At 39.8% G+C, this 19,870-nt stretch overlaps 1 protein-coding gene across 12 annotated transcripts in view; it reads left to right on the top strand.

Moving 5' to 3' along the window:
* The window catches only part of Pde1c (phosphodiesterase 1C), a 535,503-nt gene that overhangs the window by 443,187 nt on the left and 72,446 nt on the right, over positions 1–19,870 (top strand). For all 12 annotated transcript variants that reach the window (XR_002378135.1, XM_029478710.1, XM_029478709.1 and 9 more), the window contains 4 exons: positions 5,971–6,071; positions 7,859–7,987; positions 13,285–13,386; positions 13,949–14,069. Coding sequence is in view for 11 of the 12 variants with exons in the window: in XM_029478710.1 (XP_029334570.1) it covers positions 5,971–6,071; positions 7,859–7,987; positions 13,285–13,386; positions 13,949–14,069 (453 nt within the window). In the remaining variant the exon portion in view is untranslated. The remainder of the gene's footprint in view (positions 1–5,970; positions 6,072–7,858; positions 7,988–13,284; positions 13,387–13,948; positions 14,070–19,870) is intronic.

Here is a 19,870-nt window from a genome sequence, read left to right as displayed (position 1 = left end):
CTCTCTCTCTCTCTCTCTCTCTCTCTCTCTCTCTCTCTCTCTCTCTCTCTCCCTCTCCCTCTCCCTCTTTCTTCGAATGAACCTTGGTTTATAATTTTCAGGGATATTTTTGAGTAGGTAAAAGCATAAAGATTTTTTTGGAATTTTGTAATACAAATTACTAGAAATATTTTTAATGAACTAACTTCGACTCAATCCTCATTCTTTACCTTAATAAAGTCATTGTTTCATAGATTGCAATTCTTAGTCAATAGCAAAAACTAACAATTATTTGAAAGAAATACTTAAAGTGGAGAACTACAAAATATGTATGATTATTATGAACTACTTTGTATGAACATAAGTCATACAAATATATCTCATATACTCATTATGTGCTCCTTCTTAAGTTGGATGATTGGAATTTTCACTCTGTCTCCCACCAGCCTAATGAAAACTTGACTTCTTTTTGTTGAAAGTGAAGTGGGACCTTAAAAATACTCACAAAGTGCATTAGTGACTCATCTGATTCTTTGAGAAAATACCTCGACCAGAGTCATCTTAAGGAAGAGCTAGTTTATTTTGGCTTATAGTTCTGGTGGGTGAGTACCTGAGACCAGATCAGAGGCACAGCAGCAAGCCTCAGAGCATCCAGCAATGGTGCAAGTTTTTTTTTTTTTTTTTTTTTAATGCAAGCTGCCAGAGGACTTTTATTCCACGCGTGCTCTGGGGCCCACAATCATATACCACACAGGGGTAGAGGACCATGGGCCCCGAGTAGCTGGGTAAGGGGGTATTTAAAGGAAGAATCCACAACTCAAGGGGGGTGGGGAGGGCATTGTTGGAAAATACCAAAAATACCAGTTAAGAGTCATGAGGAAGTGCAAAGTCACAAGAGTCACAAGGAATACCTGGTAATTGTGTGGTTATTTCTCAAGACAGTTTCCATGAGCCTCTAACAATAGCATATTTGCATAGCAGGTTTCATGAATGGTCAGGGTGACCCTTTTTGAACAAGCACTCCCTGAACTCAGGAAGTGGGTGGGTGGAGGAATGTCACTATCTGTTTTATGATTAGCATACCTTGGAGCATTGAGACACAAAGGTCACATTCTCAAGCCTGGGTCTAAAGGCATAGTTTTTTGTTTTTATGGTACACTTTTTCATTCCCCACTTTTACTTGTTAGTAGTTCTAATCTTAGAAGTAGACACAATCTTCTTCCTGATGAACTTGATCCTTTAGGGCATGGTACTGTTGTCTCAAAACTAAGAGATGCACTGCACTAAGTCTTGCTCTAATAAAGGCAACTAGCCTATCTAACACAAATGGACCTATAATTAAAAGTAGAAGCAAAATCAAAAGGGATCCCATAAGGCTAGAAAGTAGGGTGGTCAAGATTACAAGATAAGGGCCTTTCCACCGAGTCTCAGGGTTTTCTGTGTGGTGGCATCTAATGTAGACCGAATCTCTAACTTGGAAGCAAAGTGGGGCTTGCAGGTCTCCTTCTCTTGAGTAGGCCTTCTGGAGCTGCTTCCACACTCACTGTCTCACCCACTCAAGTGCCTCGAGCCCTAGAGAACAAAGGCTGGGAAAGCAGCATGTCAGCACTATGTACAGAGGCTATTTTTACCAGTGGAGGGGGTCCCCTGTAGAGTAATTCACAGGGAGTCAGTTCAAACTGTCCAGGGGTGTTCCTACACTGAAGAGCACAAAGGGTAGGAGAGCTATCCAATCATTAGCACCAGTCTCTGCGGTCATTTTAGTAAGGATCTCTTTAATGGCTCTATTCATCCTCTCTGCCTGCCCTGAACTTTGGGGCCTGTATGCACAATGTAACTTCTAATCAATCCCCAATATCTTGGCCAGTTGCTGACTTACCTGGGCAACAAAGGCAGGTCCACTATCAGACATGATTACCTTGGGTATCCCAAACCTTGGGAAGATTTCTTCTAGGATCTTCTTGNCTATCACATTGGCCATCTCAGTCCTGGTAGGAAAAGCTTCTACCCAGCTTGAAAAGGTGTCTATAAACACTAATAAGTAGCTGGCTTATTAGAAAAGCTTCTACCCAGCTTGAAAAGGTGTCTATAAACACTAATAAGTAGCTGGCTTAGATTTTGTAAAATCTACCTCCCAGTAGGCCTCAGGCCAGTCGCCCCTGAACCTCTTATCATATACATGGAGTTCCCTGTATTAGTCATTGCACAGACCTTGCAGCTTTTGTCTATTTCTTCTGCCAAGTCAGAGAGTCCTATAACATAGTAGTCGGAGGACCTAACCACACCTTTTAATTTCTTGGCCCACAAGTGGGTCAAGCAATGTAAGTTGGTAACATACTTATGTCCTTCTTCCTGTAGGAGGACTAGTTTTCCTTCTTCTGTTTCTACTACCACATACGGGGTGTCCTTTACCAGTCCTAATTTGTCCATAAACTTGATAGTCCTTGGGGGTGTATCTAAAGCTGGCCTCTCTGACATCATAATAATCTTTAGGCTCCTTGACTGCCAGGACCATTGCTCCTTGGGCCACCTGTTTGGTGGTTAGGTCTGCCATCTGATTCCCTTTAGCCACAGCATCTTATGTCTTTCTCTGCAGATGTCAACAGCCCTCTTTGTCTGTATATTGCTCTGTGCAGTGGCAAAAGCATACCTGCTGTCAGTGTAAATGTTGATAGACTTCCCCTTTGCCATTTGTAGAGCTTGTATCAAAGCCACAAGTTTGGCTTTCTGGGCCGATGTCCCTTTAGGGGGCACTGCTGGCCCAGATCACTTGCTTTCCGTCCACCACTGCTGCCCCCACCTTCCGCTTACCTTCAACCACAAAGCTACTGCCATCTGTGTACCAGCTCAGAAACTCAGGCCAAGGCTGATCCTTTAGATCATTTTTTCTGCCAGACGTCAGCGCAGTGATGATTAGGTGAAGAGTCATCAGTCTCAGGCAGTGGGGGAGCAGGATTGAAGACAGCAGGGGGAGCGAAGGTTACTCATTCAGTCAACAAAAGGCTCTGATAATGTGTCATATGAGCATTGGCCATCCATCGGTCAGGGGGCTGTTGGATAATGCTTTCAAGAGTGTGGGGTGCCACTATAGTTATTTGCTGTCCCAGAGTGAGCATATCAGCATGCTTTACAAGTAGAGCTATGGCAGCAATAGCTTTCAAGCAAGAAGGTCACCCCCTGGCAACCAGGTCTAACTTTTTGGATAGGTAAGCCACTGTCTTTTTCCAAGGTCCCAAAGTCTTACTCTTCTGGTGACCCCTGCTCTCTCATCCACATAAAGTGCGAAAGGTTTGGTTAGGTCAGGCAAGGCTAAGGCTGGGGCCATTAGTAGGGCCTTTTCAATTTCTTCAAAGGCTTTCTGGTGATCTGGGGTCCACACAAACACCTCCCCTTCCTTGGTTAGGGGGTACAACAGGGCAGCTAAGGTCACAAAACCCAGGTATCCAGAGTCTCCAGAAGCCAGCAGTGCTCAAGAATTCTCTTATTTGCCTTGGTGTAGTTGGGGTGGGGATCTGAGTTACAGTCTTTTTTTCTGGCTTATTTTAGCCACTGCTTCCTGTCTCAAAGGGTGTATCCCAAATAAGTAACTTTAGTCTGACACAACTGAGCCTTTTTAGCTGAGGCTTGGTACTCCAACTCACCTAATTCTGTTAAGCACATTCATCATCTGTTGCCCAGGTTCCCTATCTGTGTAGGTCCTGTCTTTTCTTTCTCTCCTACCACTGCAGCCAAAATTCTAGACAAATTTCTTGTCTACTATCCCTCCTGTTTTCTCGTTCTTCTGCCTCCTGATTCTCTCTTTCTTCTGCCTCCTGCCTCTCTCTCTCTCTCTCTCTCTCTCTCTCTCTCTCTCTCTCTCTCTCTCTCTTGTAATACACCTTCTCTTCATCAGTCTCCTGCTTATGAAATACTTTCTCTGCCTCTTTTACTAGATCACGTAACTCAGCCTCCTGTAACCCTTCCAATCTCTTTCTTTCTGATATCTGGGCCAACTGCCTTATGAATGCCAGGGCCACTGAGGCCTTCTGGGCTTCCGAGGTAAGATCAAAGGGAGTGAACCACCTGAAGGCTTCCATAAGCCTTTCAAGGAACACCGACGGAGGTTCAGTCAGCCCCTGTATTACCTCTCTTACCTTAGCCAAATTAGTGAGCCGATCACCTCGGAGACCAGAGCCTGGTGATAGATTTCAGAAAACCCCATCATCTACAAGCTTCCACCAGGACAACCAAAACCAGAGAAACCAAACTCAGGCGGATCCAAACTCAGGCTGATCAGAATAAACTCAGGCAAATCAGAATCCAAAACTCAGGCTGATCAGTATCTAAACTCAGGTGGATCCAAACTCAGGCTGTACTATGCTTTAGAAACAGAGGACTAGACACAAACAAACCAACACAACAAGCGCATGTTCGTTTCAGAAAGCAGAAAACAGACACTCAGAACAGAGACACCGGCAGGCACGCACACATTCCAGAGAGGATCCCCATACCTCCAAGTTGGATCTCAGGTGTGAGGGGTGGTTGCATTTCCTGACCAACACACCAAATGAAAGACTCACAACGTGAGGACTCCCTCACGTTCTGATTCAGGAGAGGCGACACCCCAAATCACTCACGAGAAACGGTCTTGATGCAAACTGCAAGGGGACTTTTATTCCAGGCATGCTCTGGGGCCCACAATTGTACACCAAGCAGGGGTAGAGGACCGTGGGCCAGTGCAAGTCTTTAAACTCTTGATATTCACCTCCACTGATGTACTTCCTCTAACAAGGCCACTCTTCTAAAACCTTCCCAACAGTGCCCCCTAACTGGAGACCAAGAGTGTAAATCAAACTACCACAGGGCACAAACTGAGTGGAGATGATTAATTTTTACATTTCTATGTGGATACATTTCTCAGTTGTCACACGTGTTTTGACAGCCATGCTGTCAGTAACTATACAATGCATTCAACGTGGGTTCTATAGAAACGCCAACTTCATGTTAGTGTTCATATTTAATTGGTTTATATCACACCAGACTAAGAAGTTATAATAGCTGAAACTAATCAAGAGGGCTTGGAATAAGCATGCTGAATGTGGTAAACATCTGTTTAACCAGTGACATAATGGAGCAGAGAGCAAGAGAAGTTGGCCAAGACCTGAAGGTTATTCTGTCTATGCTGGTATGTCAGGAAGGGGTGCCCAGGGTACAAGGGGCGGGGGTACATCTACAAGTCATGGAGTGCATTCAGTGGGACTCAGTTAAGGGAACATCCAACAACAGAGTGTTTCTTAAGCCCCTATGTGATCAGGATTATCTGGAAGGCTTGGTAGGGTAAAAATTGCTGAGCAATAACACAGATCCCAATCCACTGGGTTTGAGTAGAACCAAAGAATTTGCTTATGTTTGAAGAATCTTCCAGATGTTGCTAATTCTGTTACTTTTGGACATACTTCACAAACTATTGAACCACGGGTTTGAATGGAACCATGTCCTGCAAATATCAGTTTACACAAGGAAGAAAACAGTCTTATCCCTACATATGTATCTATGCATATTGTAGAGGACACTTCTCCAGTAGTCAGACATAAGGGTTTTTTATTCTTAGTGCTTGCAATTGTGTTAAAATTTTTAATGTCTGTATAAAAAAGAGAGGGTATTGTGTTGAATTTTTCTCAGGGGAAGGGGAGGGTGAGGAAGGGAAAGAAAAGAGAAATAAGAATTTTACTTTAAAGTTGGAGGGATATGTGATGAGGGCTTTTAAAGTTTCTTCATGTTAACTGTCACTGCCTTTCTGGAAAATCAGATCAGAGAAATGGTTTGTTCAATCCTCATATGTTGTATTCACACAAGTTCACAGTCTCCCCCAGGGGGAAGAGCCCATGTTACTTCTATGTGTAAGAAAGCAAACAGCTGCAGGGTAGAAGGCAAAAGTGTGGGTGTGTTGTACATGTGCTGAAAGGGTCTGAAGAAGAGAGATTATGTGATTGCTATGATTCTCCCTTTCAGAACTGGCTGACAGAGCTGGAGATCTTTGCAATAATCTTCTCGGCTGCCATCCATGACTATGAACATACTGGAACTACCAACAATTTCCACATTCAGACTCGGTGAGGGTTGAAATGTTTGTAAAATAGGCAGGAGGGGGCAGGGATATGATTTTAGATGTCAATAAGGTATGTGTCTGCCATTTTCCTTTTATATGGTTGAATTTAGAAAGGGTTAATTTATAAACACGATATGAACCTGGGCAGCTTCATTGAATAAACAGCATTAAAAAAAAACCCACCTGCTGCCATTTCTCATATTTTATTCAGCTCTAAAGTGGATCCCCTTTCTTCACTATGGTAATGCTTACTCATTATTTATGTATGTTCTGTGCCTACCCTAGCTGTTTCTAATGGGTGTGGTACATGTGTGCAGAGCCCCAGGTGTCATGTAAATGATGACACTAAGCTCAGATAGTCATTGGAGAGCTTCTGTTATGCTAACAATACTGGAGCCTTCTTACCCTCTGGTCTCTGAGCTTCTGACAAGATACCAGTCTCTTGCTCTATGCTCTCCTCATTTTCCTTCCCTGGGGCATACAGAAGATAATTTTTTTTCTGTGCTGTGGTCAGAAGGGGAAGTGGAAGTAAAGTAAAGGACTTAAGCTTCCCTCTTTAGTTCTCACTGCTTCTTCCCAAATAGAGTAGTCTGGGCTGCTGGAAGCTTATTTTTTTGTCATCTGTTCCAACGTCTTTAAATTTAGGCAGGTCCCCAGAAGACTTGGTAGATGCCTCATTTGGAGAACAGAGACCAGTGACTCAGACCTGACTAAGGAAGAAGGGTGGGTAGGGCAATTGTCAGGAGCTTGCTTGGAGACCAAGAACAAATCCAGTCAACCCACTGGAAAACCTATAAATCATAGGAGGTAAATAGGAATCTAATACCACAAAGTAGACATCTACTAGTATCTAACTTTGGAATGAAATTAAAACATTTACACGTTTGTCCTCAGTAAAACTTTGTTCAATTCACTTGAGCACAAGCAATCCCTGTTTAGAAACTGCAGGCCAGACCCCTTTTCCCTTGATAGACGAAAATGTTAAGCCTAAGACTTTAAAGGTACAATAGACTTATCCCAAGGTTTGGTTAACAGTAGGTAGATCTTATTTTGAGCGGTATCAGTCTTGTTGTCAGACTACTGCTACTTCTATTACAGTCCTGTGTCTTGTTTGTTTTGGGACTCTAAGAAGACACTTCTTATCTGTAGGTGTGGTGCCCTCTCTGAGATAAAAGTGAACACTGACAATCCAAGCTTTCATTAAACTGGAGTCATTAACAATCCTGGGTTTAAGTTTCACTTGACTACAGAATAATCATTGAGGATATATAAGAATTATATTCTTTGCTTTCAACTATTCATCTGTGACATGTCTATGGAAAAGTAATTTAAGATCAAGTTACAGAGCCAGTGTGCAGATAGTAACCATGAGGTGATATGTACTTAGAGAATGACAACTAAAATAAATTCACCAGGGGTTTCATTGAATTAAACACCAATTTAAAGATTAAAGCTATTCTAAAATTCCTAAAGAAGCTTAACACACTGACATTTTAAGAAGTCACTTTTGTGACTGGTGCAAGTAATTGAGGTCTGACTATAAAGCAGGTTTCAGCAGGCTCAGGCTGGGTGTCACACATGCCACATCCACATATTGAGAGTAAAGTGCCTTACTTGTTTCTACTGATAATGTGTGGTGTTCGTTTGAACTATTGGTGACCCAAATGGCATGTGGACAAGATGATTTCAAAACACAGGAAAGAGTGACAGCATACCATAACTTGTCAGAGTAAGCCAAAGGGATCTCAGCTGTGTCTCACCCTGAAGGAGTCTGTGTGTCTCTCTGTTCAGGTCAGATCCAGCTATCCTGTACAATGACAGATCTGTCCTGGAGAACCACCACCTGAGTGCAGCCTACCGCCTTCTGCAGGAAGACGAAGAGATGAATATTCTGGTTAACCTCTCAAAGGATGATTGGAGGTAATATGAGGTGACAGATTTGGAAGCCACAGAGGGGAAAGTGGACAGATGGGGTGTGTTGTTGCTGAGGAAAGACACCTCATCTAAGCTTCATACTGCTCTCTCACATAAAGTACCCCAAAGCTTGCTAACTTGGCCTTTCACATCTTTATAAAGAGTAGATGTACCACTTCTAGCTTTAGTTTTGTTTTTATATTTTCTTCTTTTGTTTGGATACAATTTTGTCCAAAAACAGTAAGTGATATTCAGTTTCCTTTCTTGTGTTATCTTCAGCTTCCTTTGTCCTTCTGTCTCTAATTGGGTCAGAGCAGCTGAACTTCTGCAGCCTGGAATAAGACTGACCTGTTGACCTTGAAGCACATCCACACTGTTTGTCTTTAACCTTGCATTACTGGTGATGGTGTATGAATAATAGGACCATAAATAATAGGATTAGCTTACCTAATTTGAATATTGTCTCTGATTAATACATTATAAAGCCAAGTGATTCAAACCACATGGGCAAATTAATATAAACACAGCCAAATTAGTCCTTTGAAAATAGTTTAGTGAAGTCTATTTGTGTATCCATCATGTATTTCTATGCATCTTGCCACTGTTGTCTCAAAGAAAATAAAATATTAAGGAGACATATAAAGCATCCTGTATTTGAGTAATTAGAGCATCTTATTGGGAAATCTTTATATAAATACAGTAACTGTGGGAAGCCAAAATAAGAATAGTAAATTCATGGTACACATGAGGAGAGAAATAACCATCTCACTGAAGAAACAATAAAATTACAAACAACAGAAAAAATTAACAAGACTAATAGCTAGTTCCTTGAAAAGAGAAACAAAATTGATAAACATCTAACTTGACTGAGCTAGAACATATAATAAATTGTCACTATTAGATTCTACATATTTCAAACATATAAGGATATATAAGAAAATATGACAATATTATTTAATTATATTTGGCAGTTTTGATTAAAAGGAGAAATATTTTGCAAAATACAATTTATAAAGCCTCACTTAAGATATAACAAATAATTTTAATATTTCTGTATCTATTAAAGCAATTGAATTTAGTGTTAAAAATCTTCACAGGAGGAATTCTCTATCCTTGGATGTTCTCTCTAATGAAGTCTTTCAAAACACAAAGATGTCATCACAATATCTGTAAATTATCTGTAAAATATTGAGAGAAGTAATTACTTTCTAGTTAGTTTCTAATCCAACATGATATAATTTTAAACACCATAAATTTATAAAACAATCACAAAATGAATATTGTGGACTAGTAGACCCCAATGAACTGAACATGAATACATGATTCCTTGTTAAGTATTATTATTTTAACAAGTGTTATACAAAAAGCCTGACTTGGGTAGTGGGCTAATTTTGCATCAACTCAGTTGGGCCACACTGATCCTTGCTATTTCTTTGAAAAGTGTTCATGTTCTTTCTATGACTGTTTTCAGTTGAAGCTAACTTATAAATGATCAGAGCCACTAAATCAGACTGTCATTCCTAATCGAAGCAGGCCTCATCTGAGGAGCCAGTGGTTATACGAAATGCAATAAAGGCTTCCTCTCCCCCAGAGAAGATCAAATTCTCTCTGCCTGGGTTCAGATTTAAACCCACTTCCTGAATCTTGAGTTTCCTGGCTTTTGACTGGAGTATATCATTGGCCCTAAAGGTCCTCAGTTGACTGTCCCTGATGACCCTGGTCCTTACAACTTTCATAACTATGTAAGTAAATTCCAAGGCTGAGGATGTAACTCAATTCGTAGAATTTTTGCCTAGAATCCAAGAAGCCCTGGGTTTGATACATAGTACTGTATAAAATTGAATTTATAGTACATACCTGTATTCTCAGCTCTGAGAAACTGGAGACAGGAGGATGAAAATTTCAAGTTTGTCTACCCCTACATAGAGAGGTCATAGCCAGTCTTGGGTATAGGAAGCACTGTCTTACAAACAAACAAATAAATGTAAAGTTTATAATGAAATGTTCATTCACATTGGAGAACCCTGACAACTAGGGAGAATTTGTCACTGAGACCTCAAGGTTAATTTAGAACTCAAAAATAAATTAAAATAATTCACCATATTAAAATCAAATGAGCAAGCAAAGAAAACAAATGTTGTTGCTACACACCTGTAATCTGAGCACACTGGAGACAGAGTAAGGAAGACCCTGAGCTGGAATCCAATCCAGACAGAGCTATGTCAAGCCAGCAAGAGCAATATAAGATATTAATTAAAAACAGCCATAAGCAAGCAAGCAAACAAAAAGAAACATAACCATAAAATATTTACAAAACTCAAAGAACTTTGTCATTTCAATAGGTATATCCCAAAAATTTGAAAAAAACATCATTAATTATCAGATACAAACTGTCTTCAAATGGGAAACAAAAGAGAGCATACAGCATCTCCAGACAGATACAGGGCAGCTGTGTAAAGCTAACATAGTTTTCGTGGTGAAATGCTGAACACTTCCCTCTGAAAACTGGGAACAAGATTAGGATGCCTATCTTATATTAAACTATATAAAGTGTTTCTGTTAACAAATGAAGTCTGACTGCACATAAAATCTTAAGACTATTATTGCAGCTACTAAAACTGTTAATGAATCGTATAAGGCTACTAAAGATGAAGCTGATGTAAAAACTAATAGGCTAGCAGCTAGCCACTAGGATGTTACATTTAAAATTCTTGCACAGGGCAGGAGATATAGGATTTCCACACTGAAGTCAGCATGGAAACTTCTAGGAAAACTAAAAACAGAACAAGTGTATATTTCATCTCTCCTACTTCAGAATGTACCCTTAAAGAAAAACATGAGGGTAGCCCCGAGACACTAACCTTTATCCGAAACCATGTTCACAAGAGCCAAGCTATGATCCATCCTGGACACCCATCTTGGTGGGAGAGGTGGTGAGTGCATGAGTGCCACAGTATACCATGTTCTCTCCTTCCACCATGGGAATCAAACTCAGGTGATTAGACTTGGTGGCAAGTGCCTTCAGCCAGGAACCCATCTTGCTAGCCCCTATGGTGGAGTTTTATTCAGCTCCAAAGAAGAAGGAAATTATGGCATTCATAGAAAAATAGGTAAACTTATGAGTCTGCAGCATCTAAATTAAATAAGCACACATATGACATAACGGTAGAATGGTGTCTCTTTTGAGAGAAGAGGGAAGAAGAACAAAGTGGAGGGTATAATCTAAGAGTAGAGATACTCATGAACACAGGGCCATACTGAACGCTATCACTTTGTATACCAATTAAAAATCATTTAGTGTGAAGGTCAGAGGTCAATGTTAAATGTTCTCTACAGAGCTATATAGTGCTCCAGCTTGCTTTCTTTTCTTTTCTCTTCTTCTCTTCTCTTCTCTTCTCTTCTCTTCTCTTCTCTTCTCTTCTCTTCTCTTCTCTTCTCTTCTCTTCTCTTCTCTTTTTTTTTCTTTCTTCCTTTTTTAAAGCATCATTCCTTGAACCTGTGCAGGCCACTTCTCACTTAGTAGTACTATTTGAACAGGAATCCTTGGGGATCCTCTTGTGCTGATCCCTCTTCCCTCAGTGCTAGGTCACAAGCATGTTTTGTTATAGCCAGCACACAGGTCCTCATGCTTGCTTGGCAAGCTCTGTACCACTTTAGACACTTCTCTAGATTTTTTTTTTTTTTTTACCACTTGATTCTTGACAAAGGTGTTGAGTCAATTCAATGAGGAAAGGAAAGTATTTTTAACAAATGGTGTTCTAGTAACTTTGACTCTTACTTCAAACCATACTCAAAAATCAACTCATACTCAAACCTTCTCATAAAACAGAGCACAAAATCTAGACAGGCTGAGATAGCTCAACTGGGAAAGTTTCAGACTGAAGAATAGAATGTAAAATTTGAAAGGGCTCCTTGGCTCAGAATGCAGCCCAGTGGTAGGCACCCTGGGTTTGCTCCCAGCATGTTTGGTAACAGTGGCAAGAATATTACAGCAAGGCACATCAATGCCTTCAGGACATGTGGTATTCTTAGAATACCAAAGGTGAGAAGCATTTAAAAAAAAATAATTTAACTTAATGAAAATTAAACTGCTTGGAATTGATATAATTGATGCAATTAAACTTTCTGGAATTCACATAAGCTAAGAAACCAGAGAAGGATGGATTCTGTGCATATTCTACTGCAGTTTGTATCCAGGAGCATAACGAACCTTGACAATTCAGGAATAAGAATTATTAAAATAAAACCCTCTTTTTAAAAAGTAAAAATAATTAAAACATAGCTTCCTAAAAATTTATATTCAAATGGCAAAAGTACTTGAGAAATATTTGCTGATAGTATTTGGCAATTAAAATCACAATTAGACACCACTGCATTCACAGTAGAAGGCTAGAATTAAAAGCTAACAGAAGGCAAGGCAAAAAAACAAAAAACAAAACAAACAAACAAAAAAACCCCTAGAACTTTAACACACTTGTCAAACGTGATGTTAAACAGTCATTTTGCAAAGGATTGGTAGATTTTTATACAGTTTAATGCTCAGGAGCCCAACATGGCAGCCATTGTACTTCTGGATATCTGCTCTAAAGCAGTGAGGTCATGTCCATACAGAAATGAGCACAGAGATGCTCAGATGTGCTGTACTCTCTAAAGTAGTGTAGAACAAACCAAATGTCCACCAGCTGCTAAATGCATGCCCATCTGAGAAGTGAACCCTTCAATTCAGATTTCAGCACCATAGCTCCACTGCAACTCTTCCTGTATATTAATTCTCCAAATGACAGAGGCATCATATTCTGTTGTAAACATTTATTTTATTTATAAATTCTGTGTGAGTACACACATACACACACACACACCTGAGAGGAAATACACAAGAAGGTGATCTAACTGATGTGGGTGCTTAAAATCGAACTCAGGACCTCTGCAAGAATATTAAATGCTCTTAAACACTGAGCAATCTCTCTCGGTGTTTCATATTCCTTTTTTCTTTTTTAATTTATGAGTGTTGATGTGTTAAAACACACCAGAAGAGGGCATCAGATCCCATTACAGTAAGCTACCATGTGGTTACTGGGAATTGAACTCAGGACTTCAAGAAGTACAGTCTGTGCTCTTAATCTATCCAGCTCCCTATATCATATTATTAATAAATTATTCTTTAGTTCTGACCACTGCAAAGACTGACATTAGATTTGAAATGTCTGAAACAATTAACTGATTTTGACCAAATGTTGCAAAAAGTAACTTGGATTTTCTTTTTCTTTACTTTCCTGTCTTTTCTTCACCGGTGTCCCCAAAAGGGAGTTTCGAACTTTGGTTATTGAGATGGTAATGGCCACAGATATGTCCTGTCATTTCCAGCAAATCAAAGCCATGAAGACAGCCCTGCAGCAACCAGAAGCGTGAGTTGCCTGTGATATCATGCTCTATGGAGCTTTGAACTCAAGTCTGTACATTTTATATATTGAAAACATATCACCTTCAGGATAATGGTTGGGTTATCTCAGGAAGTAGTCATGTCTGGAACAAAAAGCTTGAACGTCATACAGCATCTCCCAATTATGTGCAGGTGTATCAGAGTAAATATAAGACATTGTACCACTTTGTCCCAAATTAGCATCATTTCCCTGTTAGTAATTAAATGATCAAAGGTCTGTTAAATATAGAGATAACTAAAGAAAGTATTGTTTAGATTTCTTTTGACATCTAAATGGAGGCATTTTATAAATTGGTTAAATGAGAAGTAAATACTGACATGCTCATTCACTAACAAGGTGACAATCCTTAGAAGCAAAAAGTTGTTCATTCACTAACATGATGGCAGACCTTGGAAGCAAATAGTTGTTTCCTCAACTCGGTGCTAGTTGAGTTTGAGGAGAGCAAACAGAGGGGATTTTAAAGATGGTTGAACTCCAATGTTTGAAGTGTGTGGTCACCATGTGCTTGCCTGTGTTGGGGTTGCAGAATTGAGAAGCCGAAAGCCTTATCCCTCATGCTACACACAGCAGACATCAGTCATCCTGCGAAGGCATGGGACCTGCACCACCGCTGGACCATGTCTCTCCTGGAGGAGTTCTTTAGACAGGTACCTTGTCTCTTGCTGCTCCCCATGGCTGGTATTGGATACTTTGGGAATCAAATATTTTGGCACCTCTCTGGCAAAGACCATAGAGGATATCATTATTGGGGTGGGGGTGGGGTTCTCACAGTAGTTTAATTTCTGCATTTGTAATGTTTTAATTTTATCTAATTCTGACTCTTAAGACATTAGTGAAATGCATTGTGTCTTAGGTCTTTCTGCTTAGATGAAGAAAAGTGTTTCCTGGTAGTAGTCTCTTGACTGAGTATCACTTAATCCCCACTGCCTTTTTGGCCTAATGAGTTACCAAAAAGGTTATTTTTGACTTGTATCCTTTTTTCCCCCCAGGGTTCAGGTGGGTTGTCTCTTTTGATGGGTAAGCCATGGTGCAATGTTTCAAAACAAAGATGTGGCAAATTAGAGTCAAGAAATCACCAGGAATCATTATTCAAGTACATTTTAATGTAGCTGCACCTTCAATCCAGAGTCATGATATCTATATGAGCAGACAGTCTTTAATGAGCATGCATTGCTTTAAGACAAATGCAAATGTGTACATATAACAGATAAAAGAACTAAAACAAATGCACAGCACCAAGACAGAGGTCTTCGGGCATAGGGTTAGTTCTTTAGCCTGACGCCGATGCTGGCCTCACCTTAAGAAGAGCTGCTACACAAACACCTGCTTTAAGACATGAGACCCTGGGTCAGTCCATGAAATGTAGATTACAGACTTAAGCTGCTGTTAGTTCATATGAGTAAAAGAACCCAGCTAATTCTTGTTTGTTCACAAAGGTGAGGACACAACATGGGTTTTAAGGACCCTAACCCCATAAATCAGTTTTTAGTATCACATCTCACCATTGTTCCCTCAAGTGACTAAGGATGGGTTCTTTCTCTGAGCCTTAGTTTATTATCTGCTGCTTTAATACCATACCCGAGTGAGGATAATTTATAAAGAATAGAAATTGATTTAGATCATGGTTTTGGAACTGAGGAGCACATTAGCCTGCATCATCAGCACCTGATGTAGCTCCTTGTATCTTAACTGGGCAGGAGCATCACAAGGCAAGTATGCTAGTTCTGGTCTTTCTACTTTAAAGCTACTGACACCTTCAAGGGGTAATGTAATCATGTAGTCATGAGTGACCCATTCTTATCCATTTTACCTCCCAAAGACTTTGCCTCTAAATACCATTAACATGACTTTGAGAATTAAGTCTCGACCATGTTAGCTGTGGAACACACTAGTTACTATGGGCTTTGGCCATAAGATGATGCTGACACTCGTGCTTTTATGACTTTTGTTTGAATTGGAAAATAATAGCATAATAATATCTATATGTATATTTTTCCTGAAATTGTACACACAGTCTGGCAGTAAGTAGGATTGGAGTTAACAGTCACAAAGCCATGAGATTTGATTCCAACTGGTTTGTTGTCTGGGACGAATAAGATCACCATTCTGATTCTCCTGTCTTTTATATTGTATGTGATTTTTTTTTTAACGGAACAGAAAAGATTTGGAGTAGGTTTGTACCACGGACTGGTCTCAGTTGGTCCCCCTCAATCTGCTGGAGAAATCAGGGTCCCGGTACAGGTGGACAGGGAGTTGGCAAAAAAATGACAAACAGACACAGACACAAGGGAGTATGGTATCTGAATGTAATTTCTCAAAGCAAGATCAGATTTTTAATACAGAATAAAATAGGGAAGTTAGGTGACACATCAGCAAGGTACAATGAGGTTACCAGATGCTTAATGACTCTTACACAAAACAGAGGAATGCATACATAAATACTGACAGGAACTGGGCAATAAAACAACTGAGACAAAGTCAGCTCTATCTAAGGTCAGCTATATTCTTATGAATAATGCAATACTCTAGTTCCTCCTTAAACCACAGCCAGATCTACTTCCTAATCCATTGAAAATTCCTGTATAAGGGAGTGACTCAGCTTTTATTCTAAGTGATTGTATGGGGGGTAGGGGGGAACTTTCTACTAATAAGTAATGTAGTCTGCCATACATAACTATAATAAGAATTCTAAACTTCCTTTGCTAAGCTTGCCCTGAGATTTCTAACTCTATGTAGTAGATAGTAATGCCTGATTTCTTTCACTATCTCTCTTACAATACTAGAGGCAATTCTGAATGTCACTGAATGGGCAACATTCTTACTGAATTCCAAGTCCATGGTTGGCTCAAGAACTACCTAGGACATTGGTGAAGGTCAGAAAGCAAAGTTCAATTTTGCTTAGGTATTTGGCAAGTCATTGCTTGGAGGCACCTATAAAAGAACAATACTGAAAGAAAGCACACAGATCCATTCACTGACTAACGCAAGGACAAGTTTGGAGCATTAGTTATATGGGATGCCACAGTTCCAGGAGACTAAGTTTCAATGAACTTTTCGCCTCAGGACTGCGTCCCAAGTTTTTAGGCCTGTTACAGGAGTCACTACTGGAGTGGGTGTGGCAGGTTTGAATGAATATTCTTAAGAACCTTTCAGCATCAACTATCCTGTGTTCTTTTCAGTATTAATAGGTGCCTGTCTACATATGCACACCCACCTTTACCCTAAGCTTATGTGTTCTGTCCTTATGTGGACTGTTCCTTTGTGCAGTCATTATATGGGCTCCAGAGTAATTAATTCCCAGGTTCCATGATGTGGAGTGGGCATGGGAAACTTGAGAGACACAGCTGTGACTCTGATGTGTGTACAAGGACAACCAACTACAAATTCATCCTTCACTGAGGGCTTTTCTCTAATTATTCACCTCTCCTTTTTCATATGCTCCCTTTGATATAATTTTGTAAAAATACTCTCTCAGGCTAGAAATATTCAGTCTGTGGCCAATGGGTAAATCATGGTCAAAACTCGTGAGATTGATACATTGAAGTGGTTCCATTTTGAATTATGAGAGTATGTGAATTTGTTAATATGGGAACATTATCTCCTCACTATAAAGAAAACCTTGTTTGCTTGCATATACCCATACCCTCAAATGCAATGAAAATGTGCTAGAGGCAATGTGGAAATAACCATATTGGGTTTTTTGGCCTATCAAAGGTGGAGTGTTAACCCCTTGGACTGGAACTGGGTTCAGTGACTATAACTCAGTAAAGTATTTTTTATTGACTTAACCCAGATGCCAAAGTGTAGTAGGAAACCCATGAAGGAGGGGTGCTCACCCAGATCTTAATGATAGCTTTAAAATTGGACGGCTCACATGGGAAAACTCAATGGGACCAGAGAGCCTTTAAAAATGTATTCAGAATGTTGGGCTATATTTCAAAATAACAGCATGGCATATTATGGACATGGTCCAGGCATTCTTGCTCTTCTGAAAGAGGGAGTTACACATTCAGCTTCATAACCATGTTTTACAAACTCCATGCCATAGCCATGGGTGCTCTTAGGTGAAACACTGACTTTGAAGAAGGATGTTTGCCTTGGTAAGTCCTTCTTGTCCTGAAGACCTTCAAGGTCTGTTTCCTTTGCACTGATGTACATTTTTACATTTTCAAGATATCTCATCCTGTTCTTTTCATTTCTTCTGTCTGTGGGTGTTTCCTCATCAATGAGTTTGTTTTCTGACATATATATTGTTGAACTTTTCCTTTTTCCCCCCTACAAGATTGTGTTGTTCATTTTACAATTGTCTTTTCTTTATCAATACCTTAATTATGGTTTTCACCATTATTCATTTCATTTACTTTTATTTTTCTAACTCTCCGAGGATGAAAGTTACTTCATCTGCTTTTCCTTTCACTTGTTTAGAAAAATAGAAGCTGAATAGTGTTTGTTTACTGCTGGGAAGCTCGCTGCTCTGACAGTGTGCTCCAACACTTTAATAACTGTTCTTTAATAGCTGTTCTTTCAAACTGGTTTTTCTTTTTCTTTAGTCCAAGAGTTACTTCAAGTAGAGTATTTTCCAAACATTTCTATACTTTCAATAATATATTTATTCACTTTTGTTTTTATTTACCAAATAGTTTGTTATTATTTGGTGACTAAATTAAGCTTATGTAGTATCTTTGTGAATGTCTGTGGATCATGCAAAATGCTCGCATTTCACTTTCAGGCAAAACCCTGTCAGATGTGTCTGTGTAACAAACAGTTAACCTTCTGCTACTGTGACAAAACACCTGGGAACATAAATTTCAAAGAGGGAAAGTTTATGTGGACTCACAGTTACAGACGTTTCAGTACAGAATTAGCCAACTCTGTCATGTGTAGGTCTTTCGCAAGGCAGAAACATCAAGGTAGACTGTCAGGGTAAAAGAATAGTGCTCTCCTGCTGGCAACCAGTAAGCCAAGAGATCCAAAGTAGAAAGTTCTGAATATAAGAGTTATAACCTTTAAAGATGAGCCCCTGGTAACTCACTTCCTCCAAGCACATTCAGCTATGAACTCATCAGGCCTGAGTCCATTGTACCAGCTGGGGACCAAGTCATCAACACATTCTATATTCAGTCATAGTGGTCTGCCTTCTTCATTGTGTCAGTTAAATATCTTAGATTTACATACGTGAGCCTCATTGGGCTGACAGTTTTAATACATTCCCATGTATCCATTAGAACTTTTGCTCCATAAATGCTGATTTTGTGTCATTTGATTCTTGGCTCTTTGTAGGTATTAGGCCCTCATAGTATGTGATACCCCTGATCAGTAAAAAGCCTCCTCTTAGAAATCTACTTTTTTCTTCTGCTAAAATCCTTATCTGACTCCTTGGTGACGTTACTTAGAAATAAGTATCCAAGTGTTGAGACAGTCTTGGCTGTAAGCTCCTTAAGTTTTTGAGTGCTACTAGTAATGTTCATTACAATTACAGTGTGCCCGCTGGAACAAATTCTCTCCATGTTTCTCAAAGCCTGACTTCAAATATGGCTACCTCCATGGCAACAGTAATTCTTTAAGTAGTTTTTGTTTTTTTTTTTTGTTTTTTATTGGCTTATATGTATTTTTGTCATTTGTCCTTGTGATAAGCCCTTTAGATTTGGGACTATTATCCCACATTTAACAGATGGAAATTTGTGAAATAGCAAAGGTTAGGGACCTTTCTAGGACCATACACCTGTCAGCAACAAGGTAGGATTCAAGCCAGACTGGTAGCTATTATCCAGTGTAAGTTATGCCCCAGTACAGGGGAACGCCAGGGCCAAGAAGTGGGAGTGGGTGGGTAGGGGAGCAGGGCAGGGGGTGGGTATAAGGAACTTTCAGGATAGCATTTGAAATGTAAATGAAGAATATATCTAATAAAAAATAAAGAAAAAGAAAAAAAAAAGAAATAGTGCAATGTACTGATGGACTGATGAGCTATATTCTCCTTACTCTGGACATGGCAAAGATTGAACTTCTGCTTCATGTTTTTAAAAGCTACATCTATCAATAGTTAGACAACCCAAGCTGCTTATCCCATAAAAAAGCTACCTCTATCAACAGTTAGACAACCCAAGCTGCTTATCCCATAGTGTTTGTATTAGAGAGGTGCTTTTTAGTTCCCTAAAGACTGTTCTGGCCAAACAATTATACTGTGTTGCCGTCTAATAACTGGCTCTTACTAGTCCACTTTTCACAACAGACCAAGCATTAAGACTACAAACACAGAAGCACTTACTCCTGTTGTGTCTGGCTTTAGGTGACATTAGGGGACAAAGCTGCATCAGTAAGTTTGATTTTCCTGTTGGACACTGCTCACCACTGGGGGTTCAGTTGCTAGAAGAAGGCCACAGGTAGCCGCAGGAAAACCATGGGGAACACAGCCATTCTGACTGTGATGTTGGCTCTAGGCCACAGGACA

This window comes from Mus caroli, chromosome 6 (genome assembly GCF_900094665.2).
Source record: "Mus caroli chromosome 6, CAROLI_EIJ_v1.1, whole genome shotgun sequence".
Classification (NCBI taxonomy): domain Eukaryota; kingdom Metazoa; phylum Chordata; class Mammalia; order Rodentia; family Muridae; genus Mus; species Mus caroli.
Note: the sequence above shows the minus strand (reverse complement) of the source record. Positions and strands in the feature narration are given on the sequence as shown.